This window comes from Otolemur garnettii, unplaced genomic scaffold (genome assembly GCF_000181295.1).
Source record: "Otolemur garnettii isolate 467f Iridium unplaced genomic scaffold, OtoGar3 scaffold00072, whole genome shotgun sequence".
In the NCBI taxonomy this organism is placed as follows: Eukaryota; Metazoa; Chordata; class Mammalia; order Primates; family Galagidae; genus Otolemur; species Otolemur garnettii.
In genome coordinates, this window is record NW_003852467.1 from 8404622 (window position 1) to 8428348 (window position 23727).

At 36.9% G+C, this 23727-nt stretch overlaps 1 protein-coding gene across 2 annotated transcripts in view; it reads right to left on the reverse strand.

Moving 5' to 3' along the window:
• IL1RAPL1 (interleukin 1 receptor accessory protein like 1) overlaps positions 1 to 23727 on the reverse strand; it is a 1308770-nt gene that overhangs the window by 620745 nt on the left and 664298 nt on the right. For both annotated transcript variants that reach the window (XM_003793744.2, XM_012807604.1), the window contains one exon: positions 2348 to 2627. In XM_003793744.2, coding sequence (XP_003793792.1) covers positions 2348 to 2627 — 280 coding nt within the window. The remainder of the gene's footprint in view (positions 1 to 2347; positions 2628 to 23727) is intronic.

Genomic DNA, 23727 nt, shown 5'->3' on the forward strand with positions numbered 1-23727 from the left:
TCTTCTGTCCCAAATAGATAAGGGAAGGGAGTAAAAAAAGGAGTTATTTATTATAATGATAGTAATCTTAGGTGTTTCCATTATTTATCCCATTTAATTGCATATAGTTAGGTGGGAATGGAAATTAGCCACATAGGCAGGGCTTATTATACAATTTCATTGACAAGTTAATACCCAGAACACTTATCAGAAAGACTAGAACCTTAGAATAGAAGCTAACATTTTCGAACTTTTAAAATTTGTTGCAAGTAGATTATTTAAAAACTCATGGTGACAGTTTTGTGGCCTGATAGCTAACAATGTGCCAAAATGTCAGTGACTCAACTAACAGCCCTTGGGCTCCCTTCACATCAACATCAACTCACGCTATTTCAAATACTGTTTATAAAGATTTTGAGTACCCCTTTCCAAATTGGAAAAGGAAACCATGGCAACACTAGCTTCAAATCAATTGGCATATGTGAATTTCAGTGACAAAAGTATCTCTTTCTGGAGTGCATCATTTTCTCTAGAATGCCATTTGACACAAATGAAACTTTACAGTGTTTGTCTTTTGGTTTCACCTGCCATTAAATTGTAGACGTATCAACATATGGCAAATGTCATCATTCTGGAAACTTTTCAACCTTTCATTCATCATTGTAACTATAAATTTAGAAGCATTTTAATGCAATTTCTCAGGGCATTGGATCACAATGGATATTTACACACATAAAGAATTACAACTTCAGTGTTTTCCAAATTCAGATTACTAATGTGAACACATCATTATTTTCACATCAACAATAAGTGATGAAATAAAGTGTTAGACATTCAACTCCATTCTAATCTAATTTGAATGTGAGGGCACACATTTGCCTATCTTGAAGAATCACATCCCATATGCATAATAATCAGAAATAATGATTTTTTTAAAGAAATATAGCAGATATGAAATTAAAATCGAATTACTATTGGTCAAGTGAGAATGCTGGTCCAAAAAGTCCTTTTTAACTGTACCAGTATGACAATCATTTATCCATGCCTCTATACAGCCTTTATTTATATTAAAAGTTACTTTTAAACATAAAAGGATTAGTAGGGAAAGAATAAAGAGTGGCCCAAGGAATGATCTATTTGTTCTTTTAAAATCCATCAGCCATCTTTCCCAAGTACTATGCTTTCCTTATTTTCATTTATATTTTCTAACATTAACTGTAACATAATATATGGTGTCAGTGTTAAAAGGATACATTGCTGTTTAACTTTTACGTGGCTTTGACCTATTTTAATTGTCCTAACACACCTGTAGCTGTGGATCAGCATAAGGGTACTTCTTATAGGTGTCATGATTCTTATAACAGGGGAATGATGGGTACTGATCAGAATTTCAAAAGTATTAGTCTAATTTTTATTTGAAAAAGATACTGGGTGATTCTAAAACCTCTTCAAGTTGAGAATCAACAGCTTTATATTTCTTTTTTATTTTTCTGAATTAGCTGAAATACAGAAAGCCAAACAAATAAGTTTAAACATACCCTCTATGTGACTATAACCCACTTTGCTAATGTTCTATAATAGTCAATGACATCCATGACCACTCCTGAAGGATGTGATTGATAGTCCATGAAGGGCTAAACACTTAAACTGAGATTTTTAACTGCTAATGTATTACAGAGATACTGTTTCAATGCATTATCATTAAACAAACTAAGTATGTCTCTTCCCCAGGCTGACAAAGATATGTAGCTATATGATGAGTTTTCTTGAGGACAAAGGCAAAGAATTTGTTATTAACTTTAGTACTGGTCCTGAAAGGTTAGGGAGAATAATTTTTGTGTTGACCCAGTAGTTTTTAGTTAACAAAATGATCTTGAGCACAAACTTTGTATTCCCCAGTGTGGTGGTGCTGTCTTCCTCTTTCTGTGCACATACACACATTACCTAAATCATCTTCGCAGATGTGCATGAACCAGAGGTATCTATGCTCTATCTGTCTGTGAAGGGCAATAACAAAATGTTACAACCCATTTAGCAATAAACTATGCATCTTTTCTGTAAGTCTTTGCTTACATTTTATTTGCAACATTTCACCTCCTCTATAAATTTTATTTCATAGTCTTTAGTAATTTCTGGTAACATAAGTAGATACCCAGATGGTATCTCTTTTCTCCATAAGCTAGAAATAATATCTCAACATAAATTCCAATTCCATCTTTTTATGATTTAGATTCTAAATTCTAGAAAGCAGCTACCCATGCAAATATTGAGACAATACCTTTAGGCAAAAGAGATAGCAACAGAATTTAAGGATGAGAAAGAAGCATGTAATTTCTTTGATTCTGCAGTAATAGAAATAAAAGGATACCTGATGACACAGGCATAGAGGCCACTGTCCTGTAGCAATGTCGGCCGGAACCAAATGGAGTCTTCTTCTTTGCTCATTCTGCTTCCATCAAAGGCTATTGGTTCTTCAAAGTCTCCAGGGCCAGAACTTTTGTACCACATCAAACTGAGTCCAGCACTTTGGGCAAGGGAGTAATTTGCTCTGATATAACCATAAAAGAGTGCGCATTTGATTCGAACAGGCTCTCCCACCAAAACTTGATATTTCTTGATATCAACAGACCAATCAGTGCATCCATCAGCTATAGTAAAAGAAAAGAGAAAAATCATTAGAGAAAAAGTGAGCAATTAGTTCATTCATTCAACAAATATTTACTGAGTATCAATATTTACTGAGTATCGAGTTTTTATTCTAGACACAGAAGCTATAGCAATGAATCAAACGGACAATGGCCTTGAAAACTAGTATACCCTGTTAACAAACAATGTACTCTTCACTTACTCAAGTTGTGCTAGTATTTATTATTAGTTTATATCCATGTGCTTGCTATTGATCTACTGCTTCTTCATTCTAAATATATCCTTCTACCTTTCTGTTCTTTGAAATGTTTTTTTGTCTTTGCTAGCTGGCACTGAAGCTTTGCCAGTAGAGGGTACTGGACAGACACTGCAGACACTGAGGAGGAAAGAGTTTTGATTCCTCGTTCCAGCCTGCTCCCTTGGCGAGTTCACACAGTATGTGAGGCTTCAGCACCTGGCTTCTGCAGTGCATGGCAGCCAGCAGCTTGGTGATGTTTTTAGCAGAGCCTCAGGTAAGACATTTTGTTCCCATGAATAGCTTTCCCAGGAACCTCAGAGAGAAGATCTCTGCTAACTTTCCGAGGACAGATTTTTAACTAGTTCCGGTAGTGTGGCAGCTCAGTGACTTCAGCCGTTCAGCAAGTCATGGCTCTACCTTCCCAATAAGGTTTGGATCTCTGCTTGGAGAATGGAAAGATAGAGACTTTTTCTTGGGTAGTCTATCTCAGTCCTAGGGGTAATGGCAGCCACTCTTCTATTCTTTAGGTATGGACTGAATGTTTGTGACTCTCCTCTCCCAATTCATATGTTGAAGCACTAACCCCCAGTATGAAGGTATTTGGAGATAAGGCCTTTGGGAAGTTATTTGGTTTAGATGAGGTAGTGAGGGTAAGGCCCTCCTGAAAGGATTAATGTCTTTGTCTTCTTTTCTTTTTCTTTTTTTTCTGTAAGAAAACTTCAGCAAGTAAATTGTCCTTCCATGAAGACACAACAGAGAGCTTCCTCCTTCTCTCTCTCTCTCCTTGTGCTCACAAAGAAGAGGTCAAATCAGCAACACACTAAGAAGGTAGCCATCTCAACGCCAGGAAGACAGCCATCACCAGAAACCAAATTGGCTGGTACCTTGATCTTACACTTTGCAGCCACCAGAATGGTAGGGAATAAACAACTGTTGCTTTATCTACCTACTCTACGGGATTTTGTTATGGCAATCCCAAGCAGATGAATACTGAAGCTTTGCCAGTAGAGGGTAAAATGCCAGTAGAGGGTAAGACTGAAGCTTTGCCAGTAGAGCATACTGGCAAAGTCCCTCTACTTTGGACTACAAGGACTTAGTCCTTCTCCTACATTCCTTTAGACTCATTGTTTACAACTGTGCCTACTAACCAGTTCAACACACATTTATATTTTTCTTCCATACTAGCCAATCTCTTCATCACTATAATCCCCTGTTGCACTTAATTCTTTGTATAAAGTTTCCCTGTTCAAATGAGTATGGTTTTTCTCTCTGATTGGACTCTAAGTGATGCAATTAGGAATAAATGTTTTACAGCCATAAACGATAGAAAAGAATAAAACAAAAGTGAGTTGAGCTCTGGTAGTGGATTTTTCATGGCCAGAGACAAAGGTAGATAGTCGCTTTGCTCTAACTTCTGGGTACATCAGGGGAAGTATAAAGATGAAATCATGGTAGGAAATGGGGAGGACAGATGCAGGGTACAGTTGGGTTTCCTGCGTTTCCTGGAAGCACCATCTTCCAAATGGCATCTTGTTACCGTTTTTTATCACTCTCCTCCCTGTACACAAACATACACACCCAAACAACAACAGTTCCCCACAGGGAAGATATGTCAACATTCTCATTATCACAGAGAGGCTGTGGATTTGTTGCTAACAGAAGGAAGCTGCTTAATGCTGACCAAGAAAATAAATTTGGCATTGCTCAGAGTATACAAATTTTGAGCAAAAGGGTAAAGACAAAAAAAAAAAAAAAAAAAAAAACCACCTCTGACACTAGTAACATCTGAATATTGTGAATAGGGTTAAACTCACTACAAATTCAAAAGACTGACACCTAAAGGCCCCAAGACCCCAATGCATAAGATAGAATTTAAGAGAAGAAATTTGATCTAGAAAGACAGGGAGGAAGACATATAGAAAAGAAGATACATAACAACACATGGAATTAATTATTTACATTTGTTATTTTAAAATTATATCTAATATCTAACAAACACTTAACTATGTGCCAACGAGTTTAGAAATTTTCTCTTACCCTTCACAGAAACATCCACTAAGTCTTCTGCATTTGCTATTCTCTCTACTTGGAAACTTTTTTACCAACCCACTGTACCGCTTCCTCTCTCCTTGCCTCCAAATATCCCCTCTTCAGAAAGGCCCTTTCCAATTTCCTTGTATGAAACGCTGCCTTTCCAATTCCTGGTCACTTGAATGAGAGACTAACATTCTTCTTTGGTATGATTTGCTGCTATCTGATGCTGCCTGTATCCATTTCGTTCGTTTTCTGTCTCTCCAACAGATGAAACCCCTTGAGGTCAAGGACTTAGTCCTTCTCCTACATTCCTTTAGACTCGTTGCTTACAACTGTGCCTACTAACCAGTTCAACACACATTTATTAAATGAACGAATTAATACATAAGAAATTAAATAATGGATAACCAAACAATATAGTTGAAGAAACTCCATTTACTCAGCTACATTTGAACCTAGAATTACTTCTCCTGATCACCTCATATTCTGTTTCTCAGTAAAGGTGCCAGTTTCACAGAATTCTTTGATTTAGTTAGTTTCAAGCATAAAATTTGGTTCTAAAATTTTCATGAAAGGGTTGTATTGAGATACAACATGGGCTGAAAGCTTGAACAGCATCAGTGTCTGATTTATTGTCTTCACGCCTCTCAGAGACTGCTCCAGAGCCAGCATACAACATTAAATAGGATGAAAGAATTACACAGAGACATCAGGGTTATATAACATTTATCTAAACTATTTTGTACGTTTGGCCCACCACAAAAAAAATTATAGTGAGATTTTATTCTAAATAGTTATAATTTGGTGATAAGCATGAAATAATTTTGTTTTACCACAATATGAATTGCAAGGTTAGAATCAAGTTAATGTAAGTGGGGCTTTCTGTTGAAAAGGATATTGCTGCCGGTGAAAAATGGTTGAAACAACTTCAAGGTAGCTATATGAAGAGTAAGATCAAATTATTCAATGTCTCATAAGATTTGTAAGATAAAGCAAAATGCTTGAAGGTAAACACAACAAAGATTTAGTCTAGAAAGTTTTAAAAAGTTAGCAACAAATTAGATCAAGAGAACAGAGGGAGAGTTGTGCTGGGAATAAATATAGATATTAGTGCACACTTTCAGAATATGCTGAGAAAAATGTTGGAAGAACACCATAAATATTCTTGAAAATTAGAGTTATCCATACCTAATTATGGGGGGCGGGGAGATGCAAAAGGTTCAGAGTCACATGTCAAAGAAAATCCAGAGGTGGCACCTTGAATATCAGAGATACTTTGTGATTTTTTTTTTTTTTTGAGACAGAGTCTCACTTTGTTGCACTCAGTAGAGTACTGTGATGTCATAGCTCACAGCAACCTCACACTCCGGGGCTCAAGCAATCCTCTTGCCTCAGCCTCCTGAGCGGCTGGGACGACACGTGCATGCCATCAAGCTCAGCTAGTTTTTCTGCTTTTAATAAAGATGGAGTCTTGCTCTTGGAAGACCAGCCTGAACTGGTCTCAAACTCCTGAACTCCTGAATGCTTATTTCTCCAGCCTTGGCATCCCAGAATGCTAGGATTACAGGCCTGAACAACCACACCTGACCCCTATTTTCCTTGGTTAACACTTGACTCATTTGTGCACATTACACTACCTCCCACCATGTGTGTTACAGTTTTTTTTCCTAAACCAGTTAAAAATAAATTAGAGAAATTAATGACTTACATCCTCAAGTAATTCAGTATTCATTTTCTTATGAATAAAGAGGTTTTCTTTACATAAGCCAAAGTATTTTTTTTTACCTTATGTAGTGGGATATCACAGATCTTAAGAGGATATGTAATAATTTAAATCCTAACTCTTGATAAACAGAGTTTCTCCTGTACATTTTTTTCTTACTACGACACGCAAACTATTTTGGCTTGGGAACAATCATTCCAGAAACAGATTTCTAGACATTGTTAATTTCATTATGTTAATTTTATTACACATTTATGAATTATGTGTAATTTTATTATGTAACTTTTATTATTATTTTAAAAATTATCATCAAGTAATTGAGTAGACTGGTGGAATTTAATCTGTTTTTCTCTCTTTTGGAATAAAATACCCTTCTAAAAGTTGCTCTCAGAAATTGTGCTATTAGTATTCTCCTTCACTGATGGGAGAATTCTAGAACTCTAGTTCAATACTCCGGGGCAGTACATACTCTCTCACAGCCAATGGAAGTTTGTGAAGCCATAAAATTAATTATGCTGGGGGTGGGAGTAGGAAGCGCCACGTTCATTCTTGTTACCACCCATAAAGTTCTGGGAGCTTATGTGAAGACAGATAGAATTAAGATTCAGAAATCATTCCTCTACAGAGAGTTCATACTGATGTACCATTTCATGAACAAAAGCTACATCCACTGGATAATGTCAATATATTCAAATGAGATTAGGAGAAGTACTTTTAATTAAGTCTCTATTACTACATGTGTAAGAGCTCAAAATATTTCCATGATAATAGGATCAAAGGTTAATTCTTAAAAATAAAAGTCTAATCACAGAACTTATGCGTACTGCATTCTAATATAAAAGTAAAATGCTTTACTCATAAAATGATAAATCATTATATATCATTATAAATCATTATATCATTTTGAAGTACAGGTTGAGCATCCCTAACTAGGAAATCCAAAATCCAAGATACTCCCAAATTTGAAACTTTTAAAATGCCAAAATGAAGCCACAAACGGAAAACCCTACACCTGACCTCAGGTGTTGGGTCACAGTCAAAACACAGATTGTACAACCCACAGTTTTTCAGTGTTCGCAGTTATTATTATTCCAAAGGGAATAATACAATTAACTTCAGGCTCTGCGTATAATGTGTATGTGAATCATAAATGAACTTCATGTTCAGAGTTAGGTCCCATCTCCAACATATCTCTTTATGTACTCTATATGCAAACATTCCCAAATTGGAAAATACCTAAATTCCTAAACACTTCTGGTTCCAAGCATTTTGGAAAAGGAATACACCACCTGTGTCCACTTGTGTAGGTATACTGGAATAATAGTGAAATAATTAAGACACCTATGATAGTGCAATATATGTCCCACCCTGATACCTTTTACTAAGAAGCTGGTGTATCCATTTCCTATTCCATCTCCTCTTTAAAAAAAAAAAAATACTCTTGATTATTGACAAGATCTACTTTCTGGGAAACTTGCATCCCCTGGCATGTGACCCACTGGCAATAACCAACCGATGTGGGTATACAAAAGACTGGTTCCTTTGCTTCAAGTGGGGACAACTCTATGGTGCAGTTGCGGCTCCAGAGCTCCTCTGTGGATGATGTCAAATCCAGAGTTTCCATGAGACCGAGACCTCATCATCACTCAGCTTTCCCCGCTTTCTGCCCTGCTTTCTTCCTTCTTTCCCTTACAGGCTTGTCCTGAGGAGTACTCCCTCAATAAATCATGTGCATCCAAAACCCTAACTTAGACTCAGTTCTGAAAAGATGACCTAACACAGATTTATATATTCATACAGTGAGGGCCAGCTTCATTCCAGTTTATTTCCGAGGAGTTGGAGATATCAAGGCACCCAAGACACAGCTGTTGTATTCCAGGTGCTAACAGTCCAATAGAAGAGATGGACAGAAATTAAAAGCACAACACGGAAATGCAGTGATAAAGAAATGTAGGGGCATGCTCTATGAAAGAAAAATGTCTGCGCTATCTATCCCAATTTTTAAACAATGGGCCGACAGACCCCGATTTGGAGGTGAATACAAAAGCACAGGAATAAAGGTAGCATAGTTTTGCAAGAATGACAAATGGTTTTTTGTGGTAGGAACCAGTTTAAGCAGGCAATAGCAAGAAGGGGACACACAAAGAAGATTGTGGAGGTTCCTTTATGACATGTAAAAAATGTTTGGCTTCATTGGGACAGTGTTCAGGCAATATTGAAGGGTTTCAATCTGGAGCGGTGGAGGCAGTCTAATTGTTTTAAATATGCGGACCTAGGTGGAGTCTTAGGTAAGGATATCCATTTGAAGGCTTTAGCTTAAGTACAGCAGTGGTGGTAGAAAGGAGCAAATGGGGTGGATATGAGAAAGAGGTAAAAGGCAACTTGGCAGGAGTGAGTGAGAGAGAGGAATAAAGTTAGGTTACTCTGCAACTCATAGCTTTGGTCACTGACTAAAATCTCTCTCTCAGTCAACCGGAAAACCGGCGACACCATTTCTGTCAATGGTGGTGTCTTTGAAATGTTTTTCGAATTTTTTCATTTAAAAGTTTTGGGCAATGGAATGAAGTTTAAAAAAGTCAGCAGACAGTTCTAAAATGCACATACTTTTTTCTTTTCTTTTTCTTTTTTTGTTTTTAGAGATGATGTCTTACTTTGTCACCCTCGGTAGAGGGCTGTGGCATCACAGCTCACAGCAACCTCCAATTCCTGGGCTTAGGCAATTCTCTTGCCTCAGCCTTCTGAGGAGCTGGGACTACAGGCACCCGCACAACACCCAGGTATTTTTGTTGTTGTTGCAGGTTGGCCAAGGCCGGGTTCGAACCCGCCACAGGCGCCGCCCTGCACATGCTTTTTTCCCCTCTTTTGAAATTGTATTGATCAAAAAATAAATATCTGGCACATTGATATCATATGATTCTACCCCTACTGCGCTTGGAAATACCAAACTAGAGACAAGATTGTAGCTAGGGAGTATAGGGCACGCGCCTAAAGTATTGCAGATACTGAACCAAAGGCTGACGCGAGATCTGAAACAGGTGAATTCGCACTTTATCTGCACTGGCTGTGCTCTTTTCAAATAGGAAGTCCTCAATTGAAAGTCAGTGATGCTGGAATCCTTTCAAGGAGAAAGCAGAGATGCCCGCAAATTATCAACAGCAGCGATAGCAGCAAATCACCCCCAAAAGCTCTTTTATGCTTTGATTCGCAAAACACTTTGTCACCAACTCTACTTTCTGGATCATGTTTATCTGGGGTAAAATGTTTCCGTATTCTCTCCTTTCAGTATATATGCAGTGTAGCAACTTCAGAAGAGCTCTTTCAAATATTTGGGAGAGATTTGTGTGGGTGGTAAGAATTGATGTTACTCAAGAGGCTCTGCCAATTATCAGGAACCGAGTTTCTAGACAACCCTTTATCTGAGAAAGCCCAGAAGTGATCATTTATCAGCCTCTCCATCTAGGTCATCTCCAGGTGTGTGCAGGCCTTGGTTAGCTGTTATCATATTTTTTCTCTTAATCAGGGGATAGCTGGTCCCAAGGTAAATAGGATCCTGGTAGTATCAATAACCTTCCATCCTACCTTCGCCTCTGAATTCTAGCAAGTATTCCTGCCCGTAGTACACAAAAATCCGTGCATTGTATAGCATGCACTTGGTGAGGATTTCTCTTTTAAAGCATTGGTTTTCTAATGATAAAAAGACCGAAGAGAAACTACAGAATAAAGAATAAAGAATAAAATAGTCATTTATAATCTATCCTTTTGTTTATTCAGTTTTTCTCAGTTGAGATCATATATTTTATAACATTTTTGCATCATGACTTTTGTATTTACCATCTAGTAGTAACTGAACTATATTCCATATTAGTGTGTTACTATTTATTGAAATCTTCTGATGTTTGTTAGTTAACTTTTAAGTTTGTCCACAGGGTTGACTGTCCTAAAAAAATTCTGTGATGAAACAACCTTATATACAAGGTTCCATAGCCTTCCCTTCCAAAAATAAAATAAATGGTACTTCCTTGAGATAGACTCCCAGGAGAGGAGTTACTGGATCAAATAATATATTTTGAGGCTTTACACATATTTTAAAATAAATTTTCAAAAGCTGATGACCTTTCTCAATAGCTGTCTATGGAAATACCTATCTTCTACATATGCTGACATTTTAACTCATGTACTATTTTTTAAATTAAGCGCTAAGTACAATTTGCAGATTTTTCTCTCTCAAATCATGAAAATATAGCACTAGGATCAATATCACTTATCTGATAACTGAATGGCAAAACTTTTCAGCAATCGTTTTATTACCAAATCTCTGCAGTGGTTCTCAACCTTCCTAAGGTTGCGATGCATTTTCATTGCTACAAAGGGGTTGCGACCCACAGGTTGAGAACCAGTGTCTTACAGGGTTCACTATGTGTATTGTGCTCTGTGTGAGAACTCAAGGTACATAATTAAATCCTTTCACCTTGGTATTGTTTTTTCAATGCGAGATTGTGTTAACACGAGCTTTGCACTTCTTTTGGCCCCACTATGCAGAGAAAAAAATCTTATAGGTGAGAAAACCAGTTATGCTTGCACCTGCCATAAAGACAAAATAAGGCATCTAAGTTCCCTGCGACATGATATAAAAAGATCCGCTGTCTGACTTGAAACACTCCTTTTGCTCTGACTTAGGAGCCTCTCACATTCCTGGTGCCTCTTTCTCACCTGTAATGTCCCTGGCCTATTAGAAACCACACCAGTGTTTTTTCTTTTGTCCTTTCCCACGCTGTTGTTACCTTTCCTTGTACTGGGCCACAGCAGGAGGGACTCTTCCCTCTCTGAAATACTGTTAGAGTTAGGGCCAGTGGCAGGAATCCCTAATAGCAAGCAAATAATGATGCGGACCCAGCTCTTGCCCATATCATCCAGTAAGGGAAGCGAAGTTATCACTGTGAACAACACGTGTTTATGCAATGCATGCTTCAGATCAGTTTTCAGAGCCAACAGTTCATTTGCTGTGAGGTCACCAGAAGTGCCACAATATTCCCGAGACTCTGGGGTCCAGAGCAACTAGGGACATGATTTTTATCTTTCCTGGGAAGGAATGTCTGAGACGAGTCTGAGCACCAACTCATTGGGTCTTCACTGAACATAAATTGCTTTGTGGTGATAATGTATCTATATATCTTTCTTTCCTGGCTAAATAAAATAAACTCTGTGTCCAGGGAAAAAGTGGTCCAGGTGAGTGTTTATATTTCTGGGAGAAAAAGGGGGAGAAATAAATTCATAGATGCTAAAGTAGAGTCAGGAACACTGACTATCGGTTCCCTACTAATCCCTCCTTGCGTTCTTCAGAGCAATGTTTTTCAACCTTTTTTATGTCATGGCACACTTGAAACTATAGTTAAACTTGAGTTGCACACTTAAATTATGTTGATCAAAAAAAAGAGCAAAAAAAAGAATATACTTACTGTCCTTTGAACTTGTCTTGAAAATAATTTAATGAATGATCTTTAAACATTTTCATGGGACACCTAAGATCCTCTCCTGTCACACTGGTTGAAGATCACTGATTTAGGGGGTTTGAGGAGTGTCATGCACCTGACTAGCAGGAAACTCCCTATAATGCAAGATAAATATTTATTGAGTGCCTTTAATCATAATTTGACTTCTTTGTGATGAACAGGGACCTGTAATCCCCACTGACTGCCCCTTGAACTAGCCACCCTCCCTAACCAACCATACTTCCAAATGAAGCACGAGGAAATATACATCTGCTTAAATGTAATACTTTTGCATCTCACTGCTTCCCTAAATCACTTCTACCTTCACACTATTGTGTCATGTGGCACTTCTTCCAGATTTTGGACCTATCTCGGAGCCACCTTATTTCAAGACAGAAAGAAATTAGTCTTGAGTGTCATGCTTATCTCAGCAAGGTCTGGTAAACATAACAGAGTTTTAGCTCTCACAGAGAAGGTGGGACTATAGCAATGTAATGTATGGGAAAGCACAGTTAAAACAGGGTAAGAGGCTAGAGAGTTCTGGGCTCTCCATCAGGTGGCCAGAAAAGGCTTCTCTGAGGAGCTAACATTTGAGCAGAGAGGAAACTAGCCAAATGTGTGGAGACAGCAGTGTTCAAAATAGATGCTCGGAGATGGGAACGCACTGGTTGTGGTAAGGGAGAGCAGGAAGGCTGGAGTAGTTGGAGAAAGTGAGTGGGAGGGAGAGTGGCCAGATCTTCCAGGGCTGTTCCTCATCTATAAAAGGCAAAGAGCCATCATAGTCTCTTAAGGCTGAAGTAAAAACCAGGGCTAGGGACACTCCCTACAGAGTACCTCCTGTTGTTAGAAGAACTCAATTGTATACCTTCTTGTCCTTTCCTGGCAGTGTCACTCTTCGATAGGTGGTGTCCCAAACATTCACATGGCCATGCTGAAGTCTACTATGAAGCGTAATTATCATATGCCAGAAACTTTTTTTTTTTTTTTTTTTTTAGTTTCCTAGTGCTATTGTAAGTAAATATCACAAACTCAGTGGCTTAAAACAACATAAATTTATTTTCTCATAGTTCTGGGCACTAGAAGTCTGAAATCAAGGTGTCAGCAGGATTAGTCCCTTATGGGCCTTCTGAAGGAGAATCTCTTCTGTGTCTTTCTCCCAGCTTCTAGTAACAGTTGGAAATCCTTGGTTTTCCTTGGCGTGTGGACATAATACTCCATTAACCTCCACCTCCATTTTCACATGGCCTTCTTGTATGTCTCTATGTCTATGCTCTTCTTCTCTTATAAAGACAGCCACCATATTGGTTCTGGGCCCACTCTACTCTAGTAATGACCTCATCATAACTTACCTAATGTATTTGCAAAAACCCTATTTCCCAATAAGGTCACAATTCTGAGGTTCCAATAATTTGGGGGGAGGTACTAAGCAAGAACATATTTGAATGCAGGTTAGTTAGAGGATAGACATCTCTGGATCATCAAATAGGCTGGTAAAAGTAAGAGTGGCATGTACTCCATATGAAGACATAGAATAATATAATGGATGAAATTCTTCCGAACGTGATTTAACTAAAAGGGGCTCTGGGATCTATGTGTGACTCAGATTCAACACAGTGAACGCTATTTGTCATTTTTTGTGGACATGCCTGTTAATGAAGAGAGATTTGGTAAATGCAGTAATAATATAATTGGGTGTCATGTGAGCTCTGGACAAACTGGATCCAAATTTAAATCCCAGCCATGCTAAGGCCCAACAAGTCACTTAAGCTCTCAGGGTCTTAATTTCTGCATTTTGAAAAATCTCCCTTGTAGGATTATCTGGAGTTGATAAAATAAAAGTTTTCCTATGCCTTGGGCTTGGGCTTGTGTCTGTTGTATGCCCCTGAGCATGGAGAGACTAAGGGATGGCAGAGAGTGAGCAGTCAGGGCCTTGAAGAAAAACAAGCTCCTTTCAGAAAAATTTGTCAGAAAAACAGCACGACAGTAAACTTGGACTGTTTACAGTCTGTGATGTAATTGTACTATCTAGACTCAACAGACAGAGTAGGGGTACTTCAATTAGACCCTAGGCCAAGCTTCACAATGATGACATCATAAACTGACCTGGAAGGCTTGTTTAAGCTTACCAATCACTTTTCCTTGTGAAATCTTCTGGCTTTGCCTGCTTTTGGCCTGGAAAATGTTCTTCACAAGGGTTGCTCTTCCTTGTATGCAATTATATATAAGTATTTTCTCTGAATTAATCTGAAGGCCACATCCCTCTGTATAGGATCATATAATTCCTGTCTTGCCTTAAGTAAATTCAGCTTAAGACTCATCTTTGAATCTTTATTTTTCTTTGTTTAGTGTTTAGAAGTGACTTGAGAAAATGCCTAATACAGTACCTCGAATATAGTAGATGTTCTCTTTGCCATTCTTACACTGAACAGGAGGAGGAAAAGCTTCACTATTTGAGCAAACACAGATACTATAAGAAAAGCTGGATTCTCATTTTTTTCTTATTAGTCTGGGTATAAAGGATTGATACTGATAGACATGTATAGCCCTTGATATAAACAGTGTATGTTGTAAAATAATACCAATTTACCTTAAAGATGGTTTTCTTTTGGCTATTTATCTTGTGTTTTCTATTTAATATATACTTTTATTAGCATGTATCATATTGAATCACTATTTGCTTCTGTGTATTTCATTTATCAGTGGACCGAGAGGACTTTAAGAACTAGGACTTTACCATATCTCTATCTCTATCTCTATCTGTGTATCTCTACCTCTGTCGCGCTCTCTCTATCTCAATCTCTATCAACTCTACCTCCTCTATCTCTATCCCTAACTCTACCTCCTCTATTTCTATCTATCTCTATCATCTTTCTCCAACTCTGTCTTTATCTCTAACTCTACCTCCTCTATCTGTATGTCTATCTCTACCTTTCTCCCTGTCTCGCTAACATCTGTACAGCTAAATTTCATCTAACTCTAATTATATATCTATAGCTACTTCCACATCTATATCTTTTTGCTTTACTGCTGTTGGAGCATAACAGGAAATCAATAACTGTATATTGAATACATGTGTAACTAACTGTTCATTCAAATTGGTATTGATGATATATACCTTGAGTGTCAACATAATCACTTAGAACTATTTTTTCTAGGTATTTTTAATTCTATTACTTTAGAAAAATTAGCAGTATACATTTTCCCTTTTCATATTGCACAACAATACAACAATGTAATTTTCTGACTCAGAACAGTTTGATTTCACAGAAAAATATACTTCATAAAGTAATAAGTTATTGTTAGTCTATTAAACATAGTGTGTTGTTTTAAATTCATTAGGCTTACTATTACGCTATCTATTTAATTCACACGTATCTCCACAAAGCCCTATATTTGGCTTGTTAAACTGATAAGAATATGTGCATACATATAGGTCAAAACGTATTGCCGGCTTCAGGCACGTTAGACCTTTGGGACACTCTTTGGACACTGAATTAAATATCAACATGATGAGCAAGAGACAAAACAAACACTGATGAAATTTAATTCTGTTTCTTTGGCTACCCGCCCTGCAAATAGATCCTTTAAAGAGAGAGTAACAGGGGTCAAGGCACAGATTTACTTTTATTGTTTGTATTTTAGAGCATATAGAAGAACGGGATTATATTTTTAAAATTGCAAGTTATGAAAGTCTTTAAATTTTATAACAATCCCAATAGGCAATTGTTTGCATTCATGACTACAGGAAATACTCATGTGTTAGAGCTCAAGTTATATTCTGGAGTGATTCCACATGTTACAAGACTGCATGCTACATGCTACATGCAGGCCAGTTTTCTACAACAAAAATTACTGAGATTAGTGCTATCTTTGAGAGATACTGTTTTAGCAGGGACAGACATGTCAACAACTATAATACACATACAAGAACCAGAAATTACAAGACTAAAGGGAGAATCGATAAGGAAACACAGAGTAAGAGGTTGATTCTATTTCTCAACCCAGAACTGATTTCCATTTTTTTTTTTTTTTTTTTGAGACAGAGCCTCCAGCTGTCACCCTGGGTAGAGTGCTGTGGCATCACAGCTCACAGCAACTTCCAACTTCTGGGATCAAGTGATTCTCCTGCCTCTGCCTCCCAAGTAGCTGGGACCATAAGTGCCTGCCACAACGCCCAGCTATTTTTTGTTGCAGCTGTTATTGTTGTTTGGCAGACCCGGGACGGATTCGAACCTGCCAGCTCAGGTGTATGTGGCTGGCGCCTCAGCCTCTTGAGCCGCAGGCACTGAACCCTGATTTCCATTTTTCAAATGAACTAAAGTACAACATATGACTGGGAATATCAAAAAGGATTTAAGAAAGAAATGTAATTTAAAATATGCCTTTGTTCAAAATGTGATTAGGAAGAGAAAAATCCCAAGTCAATGAGCCAACCCAGTTAATAGGATGGTAAATAGTAATAGTGATGGGGGACAGTAACAGTGACAGTGATAGTGATAGTAATAGTGATAGTATAAAGGGTAAGGTCTGAAAATGGTAGAGTGGGGTGGGGAGGAAGAGAGTGTAACTAGGGTGAAAATAGGATCAGAAAGAGGGGTTTAGCAAGACCTCGTGCCAAAAAACATGAACTTAATTCTGTAGCCACACAGTTTTCAAATTTTAGTGCATAGTAAAGTCCCCTGTAGACCTTGTTTTAAAACACAGCAATTTGGGCTTACCCTTAGAGCTGCACATTCAGAAGGTCTGGGTTGGGACCTAAGAATCTACATTTTTAAAAAGTTCGCTGGTGCTGCGCCTTGTTCAGGAATGACACATATTTTCTTTTATTTTGTTCTTTCCACAGGTGGTGATCCCAAACAGGAGGACACATTGAAGGCCACTACTCTAATCAAGTAGGCAGTGGGGAAATTTCTCCAAGGAAGTGATATTATCTGCTTTACATTTTAGGAAGATCATTTTCGTAACAATATCAAGGATGGACTGGAAGGACATAGCGAGGAAAAAAAGAGACCACTTAGAAGGTTCTTAAAATAGTGGAGATAGAAAAATGAAGTGGTGAAGGATATGAAAAGGAAATGTGGGGAAGAGCGCAGAGTCAGAATCAAGAGGATGCAAAGATTGATCAGAGGGGGGATGAGGGAAAAGGAGGAATCGAGGGTGACTGAGGTTTCAAAGCAGGATTACAGAGAAGACTGTGATAACATTCATGGAAATAAGGAGAAGAAGCAGGTTTAAGGTGGAAGATGACAAGTGTGGCTGGGACTGAAGTCTGTGTTGTTAGCTCACGCCACATTTTCTGCCTTTATTATAGGGTATTTTTCCAGCAGAATATTATTGCTTGCACTGTCTGGTCTGTTCAACAAAAGCACTTCTGTGTCTCCTTTTCATATTTTGAGCTCTGCTGGTCATTCAAGTCCCCTGGAGTTAGAGAAAGATTCAAGGGAAATGGGAATTAAGTCTGTTGTGTATTTTAATATGCATATGCTTTCATATGAATAATATCATACAGATTAATTGCCTGTTTGATTAACTTCTTACAGAGATTGTGGGGGGGAAATTAGACACACACAGCTTGTGCATTGCTCCTTCAAGTGAATTTCTAAGTGAGAATTTTTTAAAAAGGTTAGAACCATTTTTGAAGTGATGCCAGGTCTATTTTTATCACAGAAGAGTTCTCATGAAAATACATAATAAGCTGTACTCATATTAGCTTTACATACAACTTTTTGGGCATTCACCTACATTCATATGTGTAATCACTTATCTATTATGCTAAGGATCTATCAACATGTTGCATTCTGTTCAGGGTACCACAAAAAATGTATGTCAGTATCTACTTTAGAATCTTTGTTTTTTTCATTTTACTTATAGATATAACAATAACAGTACATTTTATTTTTGAAGTACTTCCTTTACATAGTATTTTCATAAACACTCTCAGACTTAATCAGGAAAAAAGAGGGTGATAACTTCAGAAACATTACATGAGACTCTTGGGGGAGGATCTTTTCATTTGGCCTTTTTTCCAGATTTTTTGAAGTATAATTGACAAGTAAAAATTATAAATAAATAAATATATATATATATATATATATATGGTGTACAACAGGATGTTTTGAAATACACATGAATTGTGAAATGATTGACAGAAAGTATAGAAGGTTGCCTTGAACCTTAATCTCTGCTTCCCAGAAGTGTTACTGACATGCTCTCAGGCATTCTTTAAATAATCATCATAAGTAGCAATCTATGTGTGAACAGCAGAACATTATATTGACTGGGAAATTATTGTTTTGGGTCTTATTTTCCCTTGCCCTTAACAGTTCAGCCTCTGGGTGTGAGACAAATTCATAGACCTTTCAGAAGGTGGATAAATTTGAGGGGATGTACTTATGTGAAAAACTGTAGTGGACAGTTTTTAATATATATGATCATCCATTCATTCAAAGCAAATTTAAGCTCCCTCAGTGTTACTTAGCAATGATAAGATCTTCAAGTTCTGATTTAAGTGAGATTATCTTTATAGTCTGTTTATTAATACTGATTAAACTCAAAACTGAAGGAATCTTTCAGGTCTAGCAGATGCTACTTCATGATAACTTTATTGCAGTTAATTATTATTATTTACCTAAGAATTTAAATTCTCAGTGAGTAAAGACATGTCTTTCATATGGTTAACTAATAAATACTTTTAAAGAAGGTCATAGTTCATGTAGCTCAGTATCGATTCTTTGGCTGCTTTACCAAAAAGCTGTAGCTGAATGCCTTGATCTCTAAGTCAAAGCCTTAGTAGTGATTCCATGACCCTTTCCTTTAATATGTTTCAGACAACGGGAAATATTTGAATTTTAAGAGGAGGTAATGATTTTATAGTACTTAATCTGTGCCACTTCTGGGGGAAGGCATTATTAATTCATTCTTTATTTCAACAAATATTTATGAGGTACCTACTATATCCTACACACTGCTCTGGCTGGGCTAAGGCATTTGGCATATTTATTGCATAGTATATCAGCAGAGTTCCCTTCCTTTATTCTAAACTTGCAGTTTACTTTGTTCCCAGTGTATTGTCATGGGGCAGAGGAGATATCTGTCTCAAACTATTTTTTCAATGTAATACAGATGGATATTTTCAAAACTAAAGAAGGCTGTGTGGTGGGTTGTTCTTAGTGATCATAAGGGATTGTGTGTATGGACATATGTTGATATACACATATATTTCTCTTTTATTGTTTCTTAGTTTTCAAAGGCAAGTTCTTATTTTTGTGGTTGACAGAAAGGGCCACTCTGGCCCATGCAGAGATCCAACTGGGTATCATGCAATTATGAAAAATAAGTATTTATTCTGAAATGTGTGAAGTCTGTACATTCTCTTTATTTCAATTACTGTGCCATGAAATAGTCAATAGTCAATATTCTTTTATTCTCTAAATTGGAAAATACTGAATAATTAAATAGCTTCAAAATTTTGGAACTTCATTCAACAGAGTAGCTGTAGTCCCTGATCTCTATTTGAATATGCTGCCAGTGACTGCAAGTCATAATAGCACAATATGGGCCGGATGAATATTATTCACTTGGTTGTTTCCTTGAATGGCCTTGGGGCATGAAGTAAGCTCTACTACATCACTGTCCTCATAATGAGATTGTTCTGCTGTATAAACAAGTTCCCCACAGGACCTACCTGCTGATAGGACCCAGTGAACCAAATATTTAACACTTCACAGAGGCTCCTCCCTGCCATTCTTCAGTATTGCATGCATCATTTTTAGGAGAAAATTTGATGCAAAGAAGTAGAAAATTGAGCTACTGACTCCTAGCTCTGTTGCTACAACCCGGCTTAGTAACAAAACCTCAATTCAATTTCTGGGTCCTGTGAGATAATAGAAGTTTCAAAGTTCCCAATAAAACTGTGGAAATATAAATTCTTATTCTACCTGACCAGTTTCTTTATGATATTCAGTGAAATCAGTCTTCACAAGGAAACCACTAAAACAAAGCATGAAATTAATGCAGGGCTGTTCATTTGCTGGAAATATTCACTGAAAAAAACTGACTCATGCAGAAAATGGATAGTTTTTTATTCCAGTGTTTAAAAGATGACAGCTTTGCTTTAAAAACATTTTTTCCCACTATTATAGTAAGGACACATATAAGGGAAAAATAACACAGCTCAGAACAAACTTGGCTACTTAGTTCTCATATGTGAGGATATTAGAACAGCAAGTTTGGTTGAGTTATATATGTGTTTTGTGTGTGGGCATATGTGTTCTTTTTATACAAACATCAGTGATATATTGTTAATAATCTCATGGTATTGTAATTTTCTTTCATAAGCTCTACATTAAAATGGTATCATGGCACGTTCTTTATAATGAATGTTATAGTGATGTTCATGTACATCACTCTCGTAATGGGAATCTGATGCCATAGTGCTTTAATAAAATCATGAATATGTTAACTTTTACCAGGAGAATTAAAAACAGAAGTCCTTCATGGGAACATACAAAGGATGGGGCTTTGAGATTATGAACTCAATGATGAAAATTCCAAGAAGTAAATAAAAGCAAGTTAACAGTGAGTAGTGAAATGATAAAAAGTATTTTCTTATAAATGAGTGCTTTAGATAGAGGATAGTGTTTGTGGGCCCAGGATAGAAAGTGATAGCGGAAGAAATCTGAGAGGGAAGTAATTTTGTTTATGTGCTCCTATGCCCAGACCAGCCATGACTGAGTGGTACAAAGATAGCCGCCTAACCAAGGGCATGGGATTCCCAGACAGGCAAATAAAGTAATCCATGTCTTGGTTTCATAGGAAAAGAGCTCACCCAATGAGCCTCCTCTTGGAGTAGAAACAAAAGTACAAGCTGGATTTAGGACAATAGAAGCTGCAATGACCATGTATAACCCGAAGTTATAAGGGAAAAGAAACTATAAACAAGTGAAAAGGCTAGTCTTAGGGAGAGAAGAGTGAAGATATGCACAAAGAGAAGTTTATAAATCAGGAAAGTCATAAGGAAAGATCCAGAGATCAAAGCAAGTCCCTAGAATTTAATTTTTGACTGTCTTCTATGTTTGAACTTGAATCGTATGCATCCTTATCATAAAACACTTTTTAAAGTAATTTCGATGGGCTCAAAACTTTATACCTGAAAGAATAGCTTCATGAAATATTTTCATAATTGGGATCATAACCTTAAGAATTAGGATTTAATGTTTTGCATTTTCCATTAATACTACATAATGTACATTGTTCTTTATATATTATTTGAAAAAGTTAGTTGTGTATATATTCACTAAAATGCATCATAATATTAGATATTTAAGTTATTTTTACTTTCATTATAATGCATAGCATCATGATCAATGCCACTTTATATACAATGTTTGAATTTACGATTTTGCCTTCAGCTTAAATATTAAGATAGAGATTACTGGGTCAAAGGGTAACTCGTTTTGCCAAATTGTTTCCACAGAGTTTGTTCCAATTGGTTATTTCTGTAGGCGGTGCATGAGAGTATCCATTTCACACCATCAACAAATTATATTTCTGAATCTTTACAGTCTCTTTTATTCATTATCCATTATATTCTTTCCACATCTGCTTATAAATCCACAAAGAACACCCCCCCCCAAAAAAAAAGTGGCCTTAATAATATTTTTTCCTCTTCATGTATTTTTTGGTATACTTTTCCTTCAATTTCCAAGTTCACAGTGGTGACAGTGAAAACCTATTTGGGTTCCTCTTTGGTGATATTGAAACCCATCATCCATTTGTTAATCTTTGTAAGCCCTAAACTCAGTGAGTTCTTACTAGTAGTGGTCACCAATGGGAGGGGCTTGCTTATGCATATATTGCCTTACTCTGTATGCTTTACCTGACTCTGTCAGGGCATAACTGGTGATCTTTTCTTCTTCTTCTATTTTTTTTTTAGAGACAGACTCTCACTATATCGCCCTCAGGAGAGTGCTGTGATGTCCCAGCTCATAGCAACCTCCAATTCCTGGGCTTAGGTGATTCTCTTGCCTCAGCCTCCCGAGTAGCTGGACTGCAGGTGCCTGCCACAAATGCCTGGCTATTTTTTGTTGCCGTTTGGCTGGGGCAGGGTTCGAACCTACCACCCTTGGTATAGGGGGCCAGTGTCCTACCCACTGAGCCACAGGCACTGCCCAACTGGTAACCTTTTCTAACACTATTAACTTTTGTTGCTAGTGAAAACATTTTGCAATCTATTATGCTTCATTAGTATAAAATGGTAAACAATTTTGAACCTTTAAAAATATTTTACACAGAAGTAAAAATACAAAAATAATTCCATGTTTTCTCTTTTCCTGAACCTGATCAAATAATAGATTCATGTAAAATAGAAACAAAAATCAAATGTTAAAAAAATCTTTCAAGAAACGTGAATTAAATTTATTGCCCTAAAATAATGGCAAAATATTTTTATTACATTCATAATTCATATTACATTGTATTCATAATATAAGTTACAAGTAGATCCTTATCTTAAATTATAAAATTCATACGTGATTGCAAATGCAAAAATATGTTACTATTTTCAATTTAGCCACAGGAAAACATGGCATGTATATGTGTGTGTGTGTGTATGTCTCTCCTCATTTATATATATAACGATATATATATGTATACTTATGAGGTAATAGTCTATATCAAATTCAACAGTATTACTTCAAACATTTAACATTGAGAATAGAATTATGTGGCAAAATCATGATAAATACATTTTTTAACTGGGTTCTACATCATGGCTTCTAGCCCTAGACTGGCCAAACTTTTGCAATTAAAAAAGAAAAAAAGAAAACAACATACACGAGTAAATCCACACATAACCTTTCTCTTTCAACTTCAAACTCCTGAAGTTGAAATCTGCTTTGTGCTAAATTTAGCAGTTGCCTACATTCCTATATTTTCCCTTAGAATTAACTTGAGGACTTTTATACACCATTCATTTCTATTCCTTTCTCGTTGAGGGTAACTCAGAAAGATGAACCGATTGGGGCCCATTTTGTGTGCCAGAGATTTGAATTCGATGGTATGTTCAAATAGGCTTTGAATTTTTCTGAGAAGAAAGAAGCAGTAATTACCCAACGTATCTGATGGATCACTCCCCGCTCCCTTGCACCTCTGCACAGGCGTGTAGGGTAAGGATACCAGCATTAACAAGCTGACTGAACTTGCGATCAGAGGGTACAACTGGGGTCAGTCTAAGAGTGGACCCTAAACAAGGACTGCAAAACCTTGACATCCTCATGAGAAGTTCATAACTTCATAACTTTAGTTTTGATAATTTATGTCCATTAATGGCCTTTCATTAAGGAACAACCTTTTAAATTAACTGACAGTATGTGAGGCATAAACAAGAAGAAAATTCTCTAATGGACTGTTTAGTCCTTCAGACATTTGGCATTGTCTTTAGTATGGTCACATACAGGGTGCCCATAAAGTTGGTGTGCAATTTGAAATAGTTGTCTATTTCAAACCCAGAATTCTATAATTGAGAAGAATCAATAAAATCAAAAGCTATTATTTGATAAAGGTCAATTTGGTCCAATAATTATCTAGACTGGTTTGTATTTTATAAACAAGTACATGGA